The sequence below is a fragment of the Mchenga conophoros genome, linkage group LG6 (genome assembly GCF_057382185.1).
Source record: "Mchenga conophoros isolate Kocher_MC1m ecotype Shallow Benthic linkage group LG6, M_conophoros_male_GT1.1, whole genome shotgun sequence".
In the NCBI taxonomy this organism is placed as follows: domain Eukaryota; kingdom Metazoa; phylum Chordata; class Actinopteri; order Cichliformes; family Cichlidae; genus Mchenga; species Mchenga conophoros.
In genome coordinates, this window is record NC_140531.1 from 24535996 (window position 1) to 24549849 (window position 13854).

Sequence of the window (13854 nt, forward strand, 5' to 3'; positions counted from 1 at the left end):
TTGTTCGTAGCTTATGTTTCTGGTCTCATCATCCTCTTTTTAAATTATTGATCTTTTTAGTTTTTGTATTTATTGAATTTACCTAAACTCATGTTTTCCATAGTCATTTATAGTGTTTCTTTAGAGTAACATGATGCTCTAGCATACACGGTTTATCAGTGTGCTTGGTATCAGAGCACATTAGGTCAAAGGTCAATAACAGTCTCTCTTGTTGTATCATGTGATCTAAGGCCGTATGTCTTGGACACAAAAAGCACAAAAAGGAGCACAGCTGTCAACTGATCACCACCTAGGAGTGAGCCAGATCAGATGGTGAGGAAGGTTCTCAGACAGACCTGGAAAAACCCAAACGACTAGTGAGGGTGAACTGGGAACATCTGGTTGAAAGCCCCTGTGTGTAGTGCGTTTAAATCTGGAAGGATTCCTCTTGCTTCCCAGAGAGTCTGGAGACACAGAGTCCGAATGAGCCTTGTTAAAGATTGGAGGCGGAGTGTAAGACAGCAGGAGGGGGGGTTTCCATTTTCAAAATGAGGGACCGGAAATTGTTCTCCAGTTATTGGGGTATCACACTGCCCAGTCTCCTGGAGAAAGTCTATAACAGGGTGCTGAACAGGAGGCTCCGGCTGATTGCTGATTCCATTCTTCACCTTTGCAAAACTTTCAAGAAGGATCATGGGAGTTTGACCATCTTGCGTACATGGGATATTTTGGAATGTATATGTACATTGTGGAAACTTTGAAAAGGTTTACAACCAGGCCATCTGGTATTTGTATGAACAAAGGATGCGCTGTCCCCGCATTCTTCACATAAAGTCAAGAATGTGAGAGAGTGTGTGTGTCTGAGAAGTGTGTATGTGTCATGTCCCTCCCCTCTACACTGCCCCCCTGCAGGTCAACAACAAAGCCAACACAGTGACCAGTCCTAAAGACACTGGCCCTGCCCCTGCACTGGTATACACACACATTCTCATCTACACTCACAGCTTCTTTCACAAAACTTCTATATGTACCTGCCTCACATCCTGTGGAGGAGGTTCAGGTTCACCCTTTCCACATTGTAAGATCATATTCTTTTTGATCTCAACCTTTGATAAGAAGATTTCAACTTTTAAAAAAGACATGTAAGGATATTGTAGTAACGTGGGGTGAAATACATGTCTAGCACCAATAATAGACTATCCCTGAATGAAATAGTGCATATAGACCTTTGTAACTGTGCAGCATGTCCCAGCTCCAGATTTTTTCATCAAGCTATCTATGAAAGATATTTATAATTCAGATTGATGTATTTATGAATCCATTCATCTGAATTAGCAGTGCATGCATGGGATATATACCGCTTGGCCAGTTTGGATTTGCTGAATTTATGCACCGTTAATGTTGGGTTAAAGCAAGTTAAGTCTTTATATACACACGCACACACACACACGTTTGGATTAAGCTCTAATGAACATGAAGTTCTGTGGTTAGGGTAACCTCTACCTCAACCCCCCCACTTCTTGTGTTCTTGTATTTCTTAAGAAACTCTTCTTCTTTTCTTGCTCTTTTCATTTGTACCATGCATGAAGTCCTTTCATGTCATTGTACTGTACATCTGTTAGATATGCAATTAAAAGTAAAATTGCTGACAGTAATCCACATGTGCATTTTGTAGGATTTGTTACTGGCATAGTTGGTCTGTGCATGACTGTAAGGATTGTGAGGATAGTTGTTCTTTGGGCATGGTGTCTGCTGTCTACGTCAGGCCACATGACTGCCACTATGCATGATGTCAAAGACTTTCTGTCCTCCCATTTGCTGTCAAGTTGATTACGCATGAACACATGCACGTGACATCTGTCTTTCCTCTCTTTCTCACTCCATCATCACACACACACGCCCACCCCCAACACACAAACACACATACACACTCACACAAGGCCGCTGATGTTATAATCTTATGTAATCTGGGTGAGTGATTAGAAAGACTGAGCTGGTCACCAGGATCAATTCTACAAAAACCCAGACATGTGATTACCAAGTGAGGGCACTGGCTAGGGCTGCTGAGAGAAAATCAGATGCAAAAAAGACCACACAATACAGAAAGAGTGGAAAGAATGAGAAATACAATAAACAAGAAATTGACGCACACATTTGAATTTGGTCTCAGATACATTGTGATGAATAGATTTACAGATAGACAAAGTTAAAGATTGTAATGAGTAATTGATGTAAGTGGTTGGCCATCTTCTTGACCGTCAGTTTTAGAAAATACACAAAATACATTTTCTTCAGAGGTATCTGCCCAATCATAACTTTTCTTGCATTGTTGAAGTATTTGCTCCCACAAGTGCCTATTATATGTTTTTCTTAGGAACCACAGACAACTGTGATACACAACCCTGTGGATGGAAACAAGGTATAACATAAACAAAGTTCACTTTCACTGATGGCTACATTTAATATTAAGTCTGTTTGCTCCTGTACTATAGACTTTCTTAGTAAGAGCTAACAGGAATGTTTTCCAATTTACCAACAAGAATAAAGCAAATTTGCTCATAAATCAGAGTTTATGAGACCATTTAGCTTTTAAAACTCTCCATTTAAGACTTAATTGTATTACAAATGCATGTTGCATGATATCATTAAAGAAGCATGTATTATGTGTCCATAATCTTTTTGTCATTTTTGTCAGGAGTCAATTGAGAGTGCCAACACCACCATTGAAGATGAAGATGTGAAAGGTAGTAAAAACTGTATGGTTTACAGACTTGCAGATCTCTGCTACACTGGTAATGTTAGTCAGTCCTCATGATTTCCAGTCAGACTGGTCACTCCCATCTGTGTTTTTCTACATCCTGCTTTGTTACGCAGTTAACAGCAGGTTAACTACTCCTGCTCCCATTTAGCTTTTAACTCTTGCAAAATGGAAATTGTTCTGTTCTTTCGTTGTCTTCTCCTCCAACTGCATCCATGTACTCCTAGGTTAATACAAAAATGGGAACACATGCTGCTTTTGTGCCCACCATTTTATGTTTTTATTATTAAATGTTTCCACTCAGCATTTTTTTTACTCTCCTTTTATGTGTTTTTGTTGAGAAAATCTTTTTTTCGCTATGTCTCTCACCATACATGATTATCTTTGTTACGTCTTCTGCCCTTTATACGCACTGGACACCCAATCATTCAATCATTCAATCATCCCATCTCAGCCCTTCGTCTGGGCAGCTTAGTGAGTGGTATCTTGAGTTCTAAGAGCCGTTCCTCACAGATGTCTGACTCAAGACAGACTCCCAACTCCTCAATTCAGAGTAAGTCCTCCACAATGGGGAAGATGCCCTATTTTGCTTACCCAGTCATCCCTGTGAGGTAGTGTTCCTTATATATAAAGTGTCTCAAATGCCATGCTCGTGATGTTCAGATCATATCCTTTTCTTAGACCACTGGGTGTTTGCAGTAGTCTGTGATTTAAGAAAGTTACTCCTCAGTGACTATCCCTTCTTCAATAAAATGAAACCTCTGTTTATGACCCTATTTGCTCCTTTCGTCTGAAGGTGAAGGACTTCTTACAGTTTTTAAAAAAAATATTATTTAACATGTCTGTTGTTTCACAAATTGAGTAATTTTTTCAATATCCCCCAGCCTGCACCAATAACAATAAAGGTAACTGTCAATATTACTTAGTTTAAATCGCTTTTACAGCAAATACTTGCATCTGACATTGGTTTGTCTTGATTCATTTGAGCTTTGTTGGGTGAAATATATTGTCATCCTGCATTTTTCCTGCCTGATATCACTATTAGTCATGGGAGGCTTTCTTCCAGCTTTTTTTTTTTTGGACTCAGACATGAATGATCAAAAATGTTGTGAAATCCTTTCTTGAGCGCCTTCCATTTCTAATAACCTTAAAATCCTGCAAATCCGTAGAGTAGAACTCATCTGAAGCTGATTTGTAGCTGCACTTTGAACATTTGCCTGAAATATAGTAACAACACATTTATTATGCCAGTTTAGCTGATGATTTTCTGTGATCTTGTGTTTTAGCTCGAAAACAAGAAATCATCAAAGTTACTGAGCAGTTAATTGAATCTATCAACAATGGAGACTTTGAGGCCTACGCGTAAGTTCCCTTCTGTTCACGTTTTCCCAGTAACATAACTATAATGTGTATATAATGTGGCCTAATAAACACAGACTCTCTTCCCGCATTTAAGTCACAGCTCAAAACACATCTGTTCAAACTGGCTTATTCGCTTTAGTGCTGATTTTATCTGTTGTCAAGTTCTGCTTTGCAATTTTAACTTATTGTATGTATTCTATGACTATTGCTTCTTTTATTAATTCTGTTCTTTTGTAAGGTGACCTTGGGTTTTTGAAAGGCGCCCTCAAATAATATATATATATATATATATTTATATATTTATTAGGGGTGCAACCATACACAAAATTCACGGTTCGGTTCGATACTTTGGTGTCACGGTTCGATATTTTTTTGATACAAAAAAAATGTTCATGCCTTTTTAATTTGTCATTTATTAAATTTTCACGGCACATTCCGCACCACATCTCTGTGCGTTCATCATTTGTTTGAAGCCAGCTCACCTCCTGCAACTACTTTTCCGAGAATACGCGCTTCTTTTGTGGTTCGGACTCCTTCTGACATTTCTTTGGAGGTGGAGGAACACCAAAGTAATTGCTTAAAGGAGCTTCTTCGACATCTTTAAAATAGTTCTAAACAAATGTCTGTCCTCCTCCTGAAAATCGGATGTATGCAAACACGCTTTGCAACTTCTTATCTTGTGCCTGTTTTTTATTTTGACAGCGAATGCACACCTGCGGACCACTTATGTGCAGCCCTGGTTATATAGCTCGTCATATTGCAGCCACAGAAATTATTTTGTCCATGAAACCATAAAGCTGCACTTTCTTTTTGCCTTATAGTCTGATTTGTCATAACTTTTCCGTTTTGTGGTAAGCTTTTCTTTGGCTGTCACTTCTTCACCCTGACCTGTCTTATTTGGCTCAGCAGAACTAAAATATTGTGGCGAGCTCAGACAAGGAGGAGACGGAGGTATCGTTTGGTCTTGCTTCCCGTGAGCTAGCCAGGGAGCACAGCCGTTTATTGACATCTGCAGAAGAACAGCAACTGCTCAGCGCGGCAACAGCACAGCAACAACAACAACAACAACATCACACAGGGCGCCCTCTGACCCCGGAAGGACACACTGTCGCAGCGAGAGGGCGTCACCCGTCACTATGGCAACATAAACAAAACATAACTGTACAAACAGAACCCCGAACAGCCCTGACCCACTACAATATATATCCTGCTCCTTTTACACACGCACTAACATAACGCTCAGCGATTCTCTGCGCGATCAACCTCTCACATGTTTAAGCTTGCTGCGGGAGATTTCACTTGTCATGTTTGCATAGTAAGCTAACGATTGATAAGACATGTCAGAGAAATTGGTGCGCAAATTATCATCACTCACCAATCAGTGCTGTCGCTCTCTATACACAGTTTGCGCGATTGCAAAGTGAAAGCAAAAAACAAGCGCAAATTCAAACGCGATTTCAATATGTCACATATTGACAGTGGCTCACCGATGCCAATGACATAATTACCCAGCTACATTTCCGAAAGAATGCAAAAGCATTGACATATATTTTTCCTTCCTACGATAGGCCGACGGACAGGGCAGAGATAGATTTTGGTAGCCCGACTGGAAAAATCGCTAGCCCCAGGACGTCGGGCATTCGATTTTGCGAGCCCTGTATCTGATTGAGGAATCACTCATCTTTGGAAAAGAGAGTTTATTATAGAGAAATGTCTCTTTCCAAAATAAAAGCTATACTATACGCTTCTTCTGGGCTATATTCTCAGCAGCATATTAAACATATCAGGTCCCCATAAGGAGAATCATGTGCTAACGGCTGTCTAAATGACTCGGGTAAAGTTTGTAGCATGCGTGCTTGTTGTTTTTGTCTGCTTCCACTTGTCTTTGCACTAGGATGATGTCGGCGTAAACGTGCAGTCATATTCGTTGTGTTCCCACTAGTGCTGTCAGCGTTAATCTCGTTGAAATGACCTTAACGCCACAACACGGCAAATCTCCGTTAACGAGCTACCACGGATCGCCCTTGCATGGGGCTGGACGGCCAACACGTTAACGAGCTAACTGTGCTAACACACTAGCTCCCACCCATGTAATTGAGCATTGCCTGGCACATCCAACATACTGTTTTACTTTAGTCCATGACGCGCTTACCTTCAGGGTCATACGTCACATGAAAACCAAAATAGTTCCAAACGCCAGACCTGAATGAGGGTGGGGGAGGTTCAATTTGCCATGTTGCAAGGAGAGCTTAACTTCTGTCTGCTAGCTTGCCCTGCACTCAGTGAATCTGCGTTTGACTACTCCGCCTAGGCTGCACTGTCGAGCGCTGATCCACTGAGCGCTCAACACAGACAGCATCGTCAGAAGGAAAGTTGATAAAATAAATTAAAATTTTATTTTGTATTGTTCGATACATATGTGTACTGAACCGAAAGCACTGTATCGAACGGTTCAATATCGATACGAGTATCGTTGCACCCCTAATATATATAATTTCATAGACTTATTTGCTTGTCTTCTTTGCTGATGCTACATTATGTTTCTGGTGGAACAGGAAAATTTGTGATCCTGGTTTGACTTCCTTTGAGCCTGAGGCCCTGGGCAACCTCGTGGAAGGACATGACTTCCATCGCTTTTATTTTGAAAATGGTAGGTTCAAGACGATTAATTCTAACTTTAGAAAAAAAGCTGCTCTAGCAGTATCTTGAGGACTCATATGGAGAATTGCCTGCAATTTCTGCATTTCAAAAGAAAATCGATAAACTACTAACAACCTGGGTAACATTTGACAAATTAAAATGGAATTAGAAAGAGAATTTGCAGAATTAAAAAGAGAATTTGAAGAGAACTTTTGCTTATGCAAAAGATATCTGCAACTAAAATCTACCAGCTTTTAGTGTAAGAGTTAGAAACAGCTGGCTGACCTCGAATCAGCATTTGATACTAGGAGTAATTAAGGATTATGTTTAAGTAACAGTACTGGAGTCTTTAACCTCCTAGGACCTGGTGTCCACATATGTGGACATCACATTTTGGGTTGTCTAGACCAAAATACAAAATTTTGCTCTACCAGGGCCTGATATCCACGTACGAGGCCATTCTACTGCCACTGTTCTATCAAAATTTAAAACGAATGTCCTCATATGTTGATCTCATTTTTCTCAGAAACAAAAGTCAGGTAAAAAAAATCTGGTAATTCTTTGTTTTTACAGTCATCAGGTCCCAATCAGCCCAAATAGCAAAGAGAAATTAAAAATGCATTTAGGAGGTTAAACACAGAGAGTTAGTATAAATATGTTTGCTTACATTGGTATGACAAGATGAATGAACTAATGCACAAGTCGTTTATCTCAGTCACAGTCTGGAGAACTGTTGATTTTTCAGCAGGGGAGAACTTGCATGTTTACATTAAATGTTCTGATGAAAACATATGGTTGAAGAGACCAAACACAATCAATATACTACACTGGAGGAACAAAAAATTTCATTTTGTAGTTTGTTTTAATACAAAGTCGAACATTAAGACTGCTAACTAATTTTTTTGAATCTGCATTCTCCATCTGGTGGTTACTTTGCTGCTGGAACAGCTAAATTTCACCAATGAGGGACAATAAAGGATATTTCTATTCTAAATAACTGCAACTACTAATCTGAGCTGTCAATAGAAATCCCTCTTTAGGGAGCTGATAAAACAGAAACAAGCCAAATAAAAAAAGACCTTGAGGAAAACAAATGTATGACATATTAATCTTCTTTTCAACATTCACACTATCAAGTACATCTGTGCATGTCAACACCAGTTCATAAATTTGTAAATAGTTGACTTAAGCTTGTCAAAATGATAAATGTGTGCACAGAGCTATGGAAACTTTTATTTGGAGGACATAATGCACAAAAAAGGGATAATATGATTAAGATACCTAAAATAACAAAGTCCAGTTCACAACCAAGGAGTTATTCGGATTGTTGAAAGACAATATTATAGGAACATTACTGGAGTTGGACTGGATTGTTTGTCCTATATCAATATTTAGTTCAGTTTGTTCATATTTGCTGCTAAACTACAAGGGCATTGACTAACCTTGGAGCAAAAAAAAAAAAAAATCACTCATGAATAATGACTGCTATAAATGGCAGAATGTCCTCAGTCTGGGTAAAAATAGTTCAGATAAACCAGATATGCCCCAGAAACCTCAATCACTTGGCAACCCCATGCTTGTCCACTATCCAGCATCAACATATGGAGACTTCACTTGCTCTGATTTCATATCAGTTAATACTCCAAAGAAGAATCAGCATTTTGTTTTTGATGCAACTGTATCTGCTGTATAATATTAACATAAAAAGGAGCAATTCTTAGCCAACTCTGTGTGGAAAGTGGGGAAATACTACCCATAACATTCACATATTGTGTGGCATCTTTCTCTGTTTCATTTGCAGCATTGTCCAAAGGGAATAAGCCAGTTCACACCATCCTATTGAACCCACATGTGCACCTTATTGGGGAAAATGCAGCATGCATTGCCTATATTCGGCTGACCCAATACATGGATGGCAGTGGCATGCCTCGCACCATGCAGTCTGAGGAGACCCGAGTTTGGCACCGCCGTGATGGAAAGTGGCAGAACATTCACTTTCATCGCTCTGGCTCGCCCAGCATCCCCCAGTAAGAGACAGTAAGAACTGCAAAGCTGAAAATGTGTTTTAGGAAAATAGATGTACCACCTGACTAATGTAATGCAGCTGTGGGCTCCGGGGTATGATCACTGTTGGCTGTTGCACCTAATCAATAGAGGGCACACTCTCTGTGCTTAACCAGCCGCATAGCTTATTTCAGTCAGTAATTATAATTATCTGTTTAAACACTTAAACATCTGTTTGACATTGAATTTATTTTTTAATTATCAAACATTATTCAGATGAAGTTGTAGGAAATGATATTACAGAATATAACCAACAACGATCGTGGAATTATGCTTAGAAAAATGATTCTGTTTATCTGCACCTATATTCTTCTACTCTTTTAAAAATTAAGGTATGAGGTTTCATATACATACTACCATTGTGTGGAATTCGAGCTCAACATATTCAACTTCAATTCATGTTTTGATCAAGCTGTAGTACATTGGTATAAAACTTGCCGTTGTCCAATGTAGTGGATGAGACAAAGAAACAGAAAAGGGGCAGTCAGAAAACCTTGAAGACTGTTTTACATATGCACTATTGCATATATAGTATTACAACAGAAACGGCGAGAATGGAATTATTAAGTAGAATATGAAAACGAAGCTGTCGTAGTACTTTAAGCAGGAAGCATTCTTTATATTTCTAGATGTTAAATGCTTACCTCTAGAGAAACATTCTTGCTTCTGCTTGGTGAAAAAAGGGAGGTAACCAGGATGAGCTGTTCGATGAAGTGTGCGTTCTTTTGTGATTCAGCGACATCCTTTTATTGTTAGAGCAAAAATAATTATACCAGGCTTGGCATTGTCGCTCTTGAATTTCCCCGAAGTTTCCTTACTCCTACTAAGATAAAAAATAAGTACCAGCTATCACTTCACTATTGAGAAAGCAGGGAATTTCTGTATTACGGTATGATGTAATATTAATTTAACCACAACCCCCCTCTATGTCCTGGGCTTCCTACTCTATCACTTTATCAAAGCTTCAAAGCCAATATTTGGTGTGACCACCTTTATTCTCCAACACAATCTGAACTGTCTTAGCTAGCTTTCTTCTAATATCTTTAAGTGGTCTTCAGGAACTGTTTTTCCACAAGGCTCTCAGTAACAAAGTGCCTAAAGATACAAAAGTTAGTTCTTTGTTCATTTCTCTGTTATATGTAGACAAACACTGGTTAGTTAATTCTGTCAGCAAGGTACCTTTTTATGAATGAACAATTCATAGTCTCATTTGTGTGGCCTAATAAGTAAACACAAATCAAAATAAACCACAGCAGCAACAACAACAAATCATCTTCTGAAAGTGGCCAGGTCGAATAACTGTGCAAAGAAAACAACTGAAAAAACTTCAGAAAGCCAGGAGAATTATTGCTAAAGACCAATTTGGAAAGAAAGAAAATCTGGCTCCATGGAAGCAAAATATTATAAATGCATGGTGGCTCTATATGTTTGGACGGTATTGTAGCTAGATTATGTAAACCAGTGCTACGAGCACCGGTAGCTAAAAAGTTTCTGAATGATTTTTGATGATTTTTTTCTTTCTTTCTATCTGGGAAGATTAGAATAGTTTATAAATCCATAAAGCCTGTTTCAGTTTAACCGTTGTTTTTAATTCATTGCATGCTCAAAAAAACGTTTTGTCTCACTACCATTTCTTCTTGTTGCATGTTGAAGCTCTACTTGGAACCTTGTTAAGATCCAACCATGCAAAATATGATTTTTTGCCATTTTCAAGTGTTCTTAAACTTTTGATCGGGGCTGTTTAATGCGCTGAAACTGTAGTTGTATAACATAAAATATCACCTTAAGCATTCCGTGCAGACTTTCTTTAAAAGTGAAAGAACTCCTGCTGATTTGTTTTGAATTGAGAGCCTGGGAAATGTTCACTTGGCATGGCATGATCATAATATCGTGTATAAACTGTTTGCTTTGCAAAGGTTAAGTATAAATATTGGCATTATATTTGAACACACCTGTGCAAGTGTCTTGTTGGCATTTCTGGGATATTACCAGTAAACAGTATCGCAGAGCTGTTTGCATGCCAGTACCATGCCAGTACTTTTCACTTTCACTGATGTGTGCTTTTCATTTCATGCCATTACATGGCTTAATATGTTTTCTCAAAAGATCCTTTTTATGCTGTCTTGTCAGCAAAGATTCACATGGTTGCTCTCTGTCTTTTCAGTTAATGGAACATCAACATGTGGTCACATAAAAAAAAAGAAAAAGAAAAAAGAACCCTCATCAGCAAATCTAGTGGAGTTCATGACTGCTCTTTGACCCCTCCATAAGGATATGACATACCACAGGAAACAAGTATTACTACATTTTACTGTTATGGCATTTTATTAATGGACATCATTCGAAACCACCACTGGGTGGCTGCACACCGTATTTGGACATTATGAAACAAGCATATTGAGAAAAAAATCTTTTTTGTTTGTTTTTTTTAAGATGTTTTGGTATGCATTTTAAATATAAAATAGAGATGTTTAAAGATCTACAACTGTAACCTCTCCCCAAAAAATAGTTATGTATTTTTATGTGTATTTATGTGTGTGCAATTCAAAAACATTTGGAAGATCAGAATGTTAAAAATTGAGCTTGCTTTAGTTCTGGTGATGTATATACATTGTGATTGTTGGTTTAAAAACACAAAACACAACAAAAACAAATACTGAAATTGCTATTCTTGCTATCAGAGGACTTAAGAGTTTACGTAAAATCCAGTTTATGAGCTACATTTATGTTTGCTATGAGCTAAGTCATACTGTTTAAATTGTCAGATTTCAATCTATAGTACTAATTTAAATGTAAAGAAAAGCAGAGCAGCTTACACTTGCGTTGAGATATGTTTGCCTTTATATAAGTGAAATAAGAAATAAGAGAATGTAGCATATATGTAATATATGAAAATCCAAGACTATTGTGTAGTGCATGGTGGGGGGAGGGGGGTGTTATCGTGCTAAGATCATATGAAACTATTATATCTTCTGTTTGATTTGTCAGTCACTGACTTGTTTGTTTGTATTTGTTAATGTTGTGCATCAGTCCTGTCCAAATGTTTCTAATGTCCTCCAGCATCATGGAACTGTTGTAAAAACAATAACATTGTTATTGTTACCATCCAAATATCGGAATCTCATATCTAAGAGGAGGAGAATAAACTCCGGGTTGCCGAAGCACCACTTACATTTTGTACAAAAAATAAGACGAAAACAAGCTCATTTTTCATAACGTTTGTACTTGTATTGTATAACTGTATGTAGGGTTTCTTTTGTCATTTTATTCTTGTCATATCAGTGTGTTATTTTGCCAATTGCATAGAGGTGGTGCAGATGATGAAGATGGCACAAAAGCACTAGAAGGTTTGCCTTCTGTCAGGTCAAGTGATACAAACTGGTGGTCGGACTAATAGGTCTGGAAGCACTGTAATGAAAAAGTTGCACCAAGGCAAGAGGATGGTATCAGAAAATTGAAGGAGAGAAAGTGCAATGGACTGTAATAAATGTTGGGATGTCTTCCTTGGCGATCAGTGCTTCTGCTAGCCAGTGGTCTTACCACTGCAGGACAATGGCAGTGTCTTTGTCATCCCTACTGTTTGCTCTTTTCGACTGATTTGTCTCTTCTTTTTTAAAAGGGAAAATATGATAAACATTTCTTTCGACAAAACGTATGATGTCAATGCAATGCACCACTCCTTATCTGGTGTGTAACTGTTGCCAGCATGGCAATGGATGGCTTAACATGTTTAAGAAATAAATAAATCAGCTAAAATATGTGATAATTGATGTGTTTTAATTTTATTTTGTGTTATTTTGGTATTGATTTTTCATGCATTTGTGTCCTGTGGTTTGGTCACTGTGTGATTAGATTGCTGTGCTTCAGAAATGCTAAGCCCAGACCAGGCTATATTGTTGTGCCTGATTATTTGGATATTTAAAGACTTATATTACATTTTCATGTTTAAACATACTCTGAAATACAACATGTACAACCTGGGCTCTGGGGAGGCCAATCCATGACTGATAGTGTGCATACGTATCTTTTTTCTACGCAGGTATGCTTTTACTGCATTAGCAGTGTGTTTGGGATGATTTTCCGGCTGAAAATGATGCTGTTATTAATCAGATGCTTTCCAGATGGTATTGCATGGTGGACCAAAATATGATTGTTCACAATTCCATCAATTTTGACAAGATCTCCAACAACACTGACTAAAATACAGCCCCAAACCATGACAGAGCCTCAGCTGTGTTTTATAGTATGACTGTAGACAATCACTGTTATGACGTCTTCTTTTGTCCTGATTCCTCAAATTTTTTAAGGATACATTGTACACGATGTCGAAATATGCCAAGTGTTGAGTTGATGGCGCTTTGGGAATCACCTTGTTGTTGCAAAATTACCATTTACTCCTCAAAGTGTTATCTTTGGCTATTTTTTGTATTCAACTAAAGAAATGGAAAAGAATTATGTGCTTTTGCTAGTAACAAACTGTCTAAAGATGCAGTTAAAAATATGTTCTTTGCTAATTTGCCTGTTTTGTGTAGATACAACACTGGTTGATCCTTGTAGTTAGATGCCTTTTTGTGCATGAATGATTGATTAAAAAAATATTCCCCTGAAAATGGTCAGGTGTAAGGACTGGACTGAAAATGTGTGAGAAAGCATTTAAATATTTAAGCTACCAGGTGAAACATGTGTTTATGATCAATAAAGTTGGATTCTACTTACCTTGGTAGTATGGAGGTAAAGTGTATTAAATAAGCAGTTCAACCTTAAATGACCTCCTTGGATGAAGATTTGTTAACCTTTCAACCCTCTTACCATCAACAAGTTCTTGAATTCACTAGCTTTGTCGGGCTATTGCACAAGGACAACTGCAGGGTGCTAAACCAAGGAAAGGATCTTTAGATCACATCTCCAGAAGAGTGCATTTCACACAGACCTGAACATGTGTCAATTAGGCAAATCAATTTCTTAACCCACTGTGATGAAAGCTGTCCTGTTTATAAACCATTTCTTCCCAAGTAGCTGATTTGACTCTTAGTACACATGGGTGCAGATTT

General features: G+C 38.2%; 1 protein-coding gene across 12 annotated transcripts in view; it reads left to right on the forward strand.

Annotated features, from left to right (window-relative positions):
• The window catches only part of camk2d2 (calcium/calmodulin-dependent protein kinase (CaM kinase) II delta 2), a 48308-nt gene extending 34789 nt beyond the window's left edge, over positions 1-13519 (forward strand). For 2 of the 12 annotated variants that reach the window (XM_085276970.1, XM_085276971.1), the window contains exons 14-22: positions 892-951; positions 2354-2398; positions 2675-2723; positions 3192-3290; positions 3622-3642; positions 4024-4099; positions 6655-6749; positions 8541-8766; positions 10968-13519. In XM_085276970.1, coding sequence (XP_085133096.1) covers positions 892-951; positions 2354-2398; positions 2675-2723; positions 3192-3290; positions 3622-3642; positions 4024-4099; positions 6655-6749; positions 8541-8766; positions 10968-10971 — 675 coding nt within the window. In that variant the 3' untranslated portion in view covers positions 10972-13519. Of the gene's footprint in view, positions 1-891; positions 952-2353; positions 2399-2674; positions 2724-3191; positions 3291-3621; positions 3643-4023; positions 4100-6654; positions 6750-8540; positions 8771-10967 lie in introns of those variants that run through there. The other 10 variants (XM_085276973.1, XM_085276974.1, XM_085276976.1 and 7 more) reach the window with 7 other exon arrangements.
• The last annotated feature ends 335 nt before the right edge of the window (positions 13520-13854 follow it).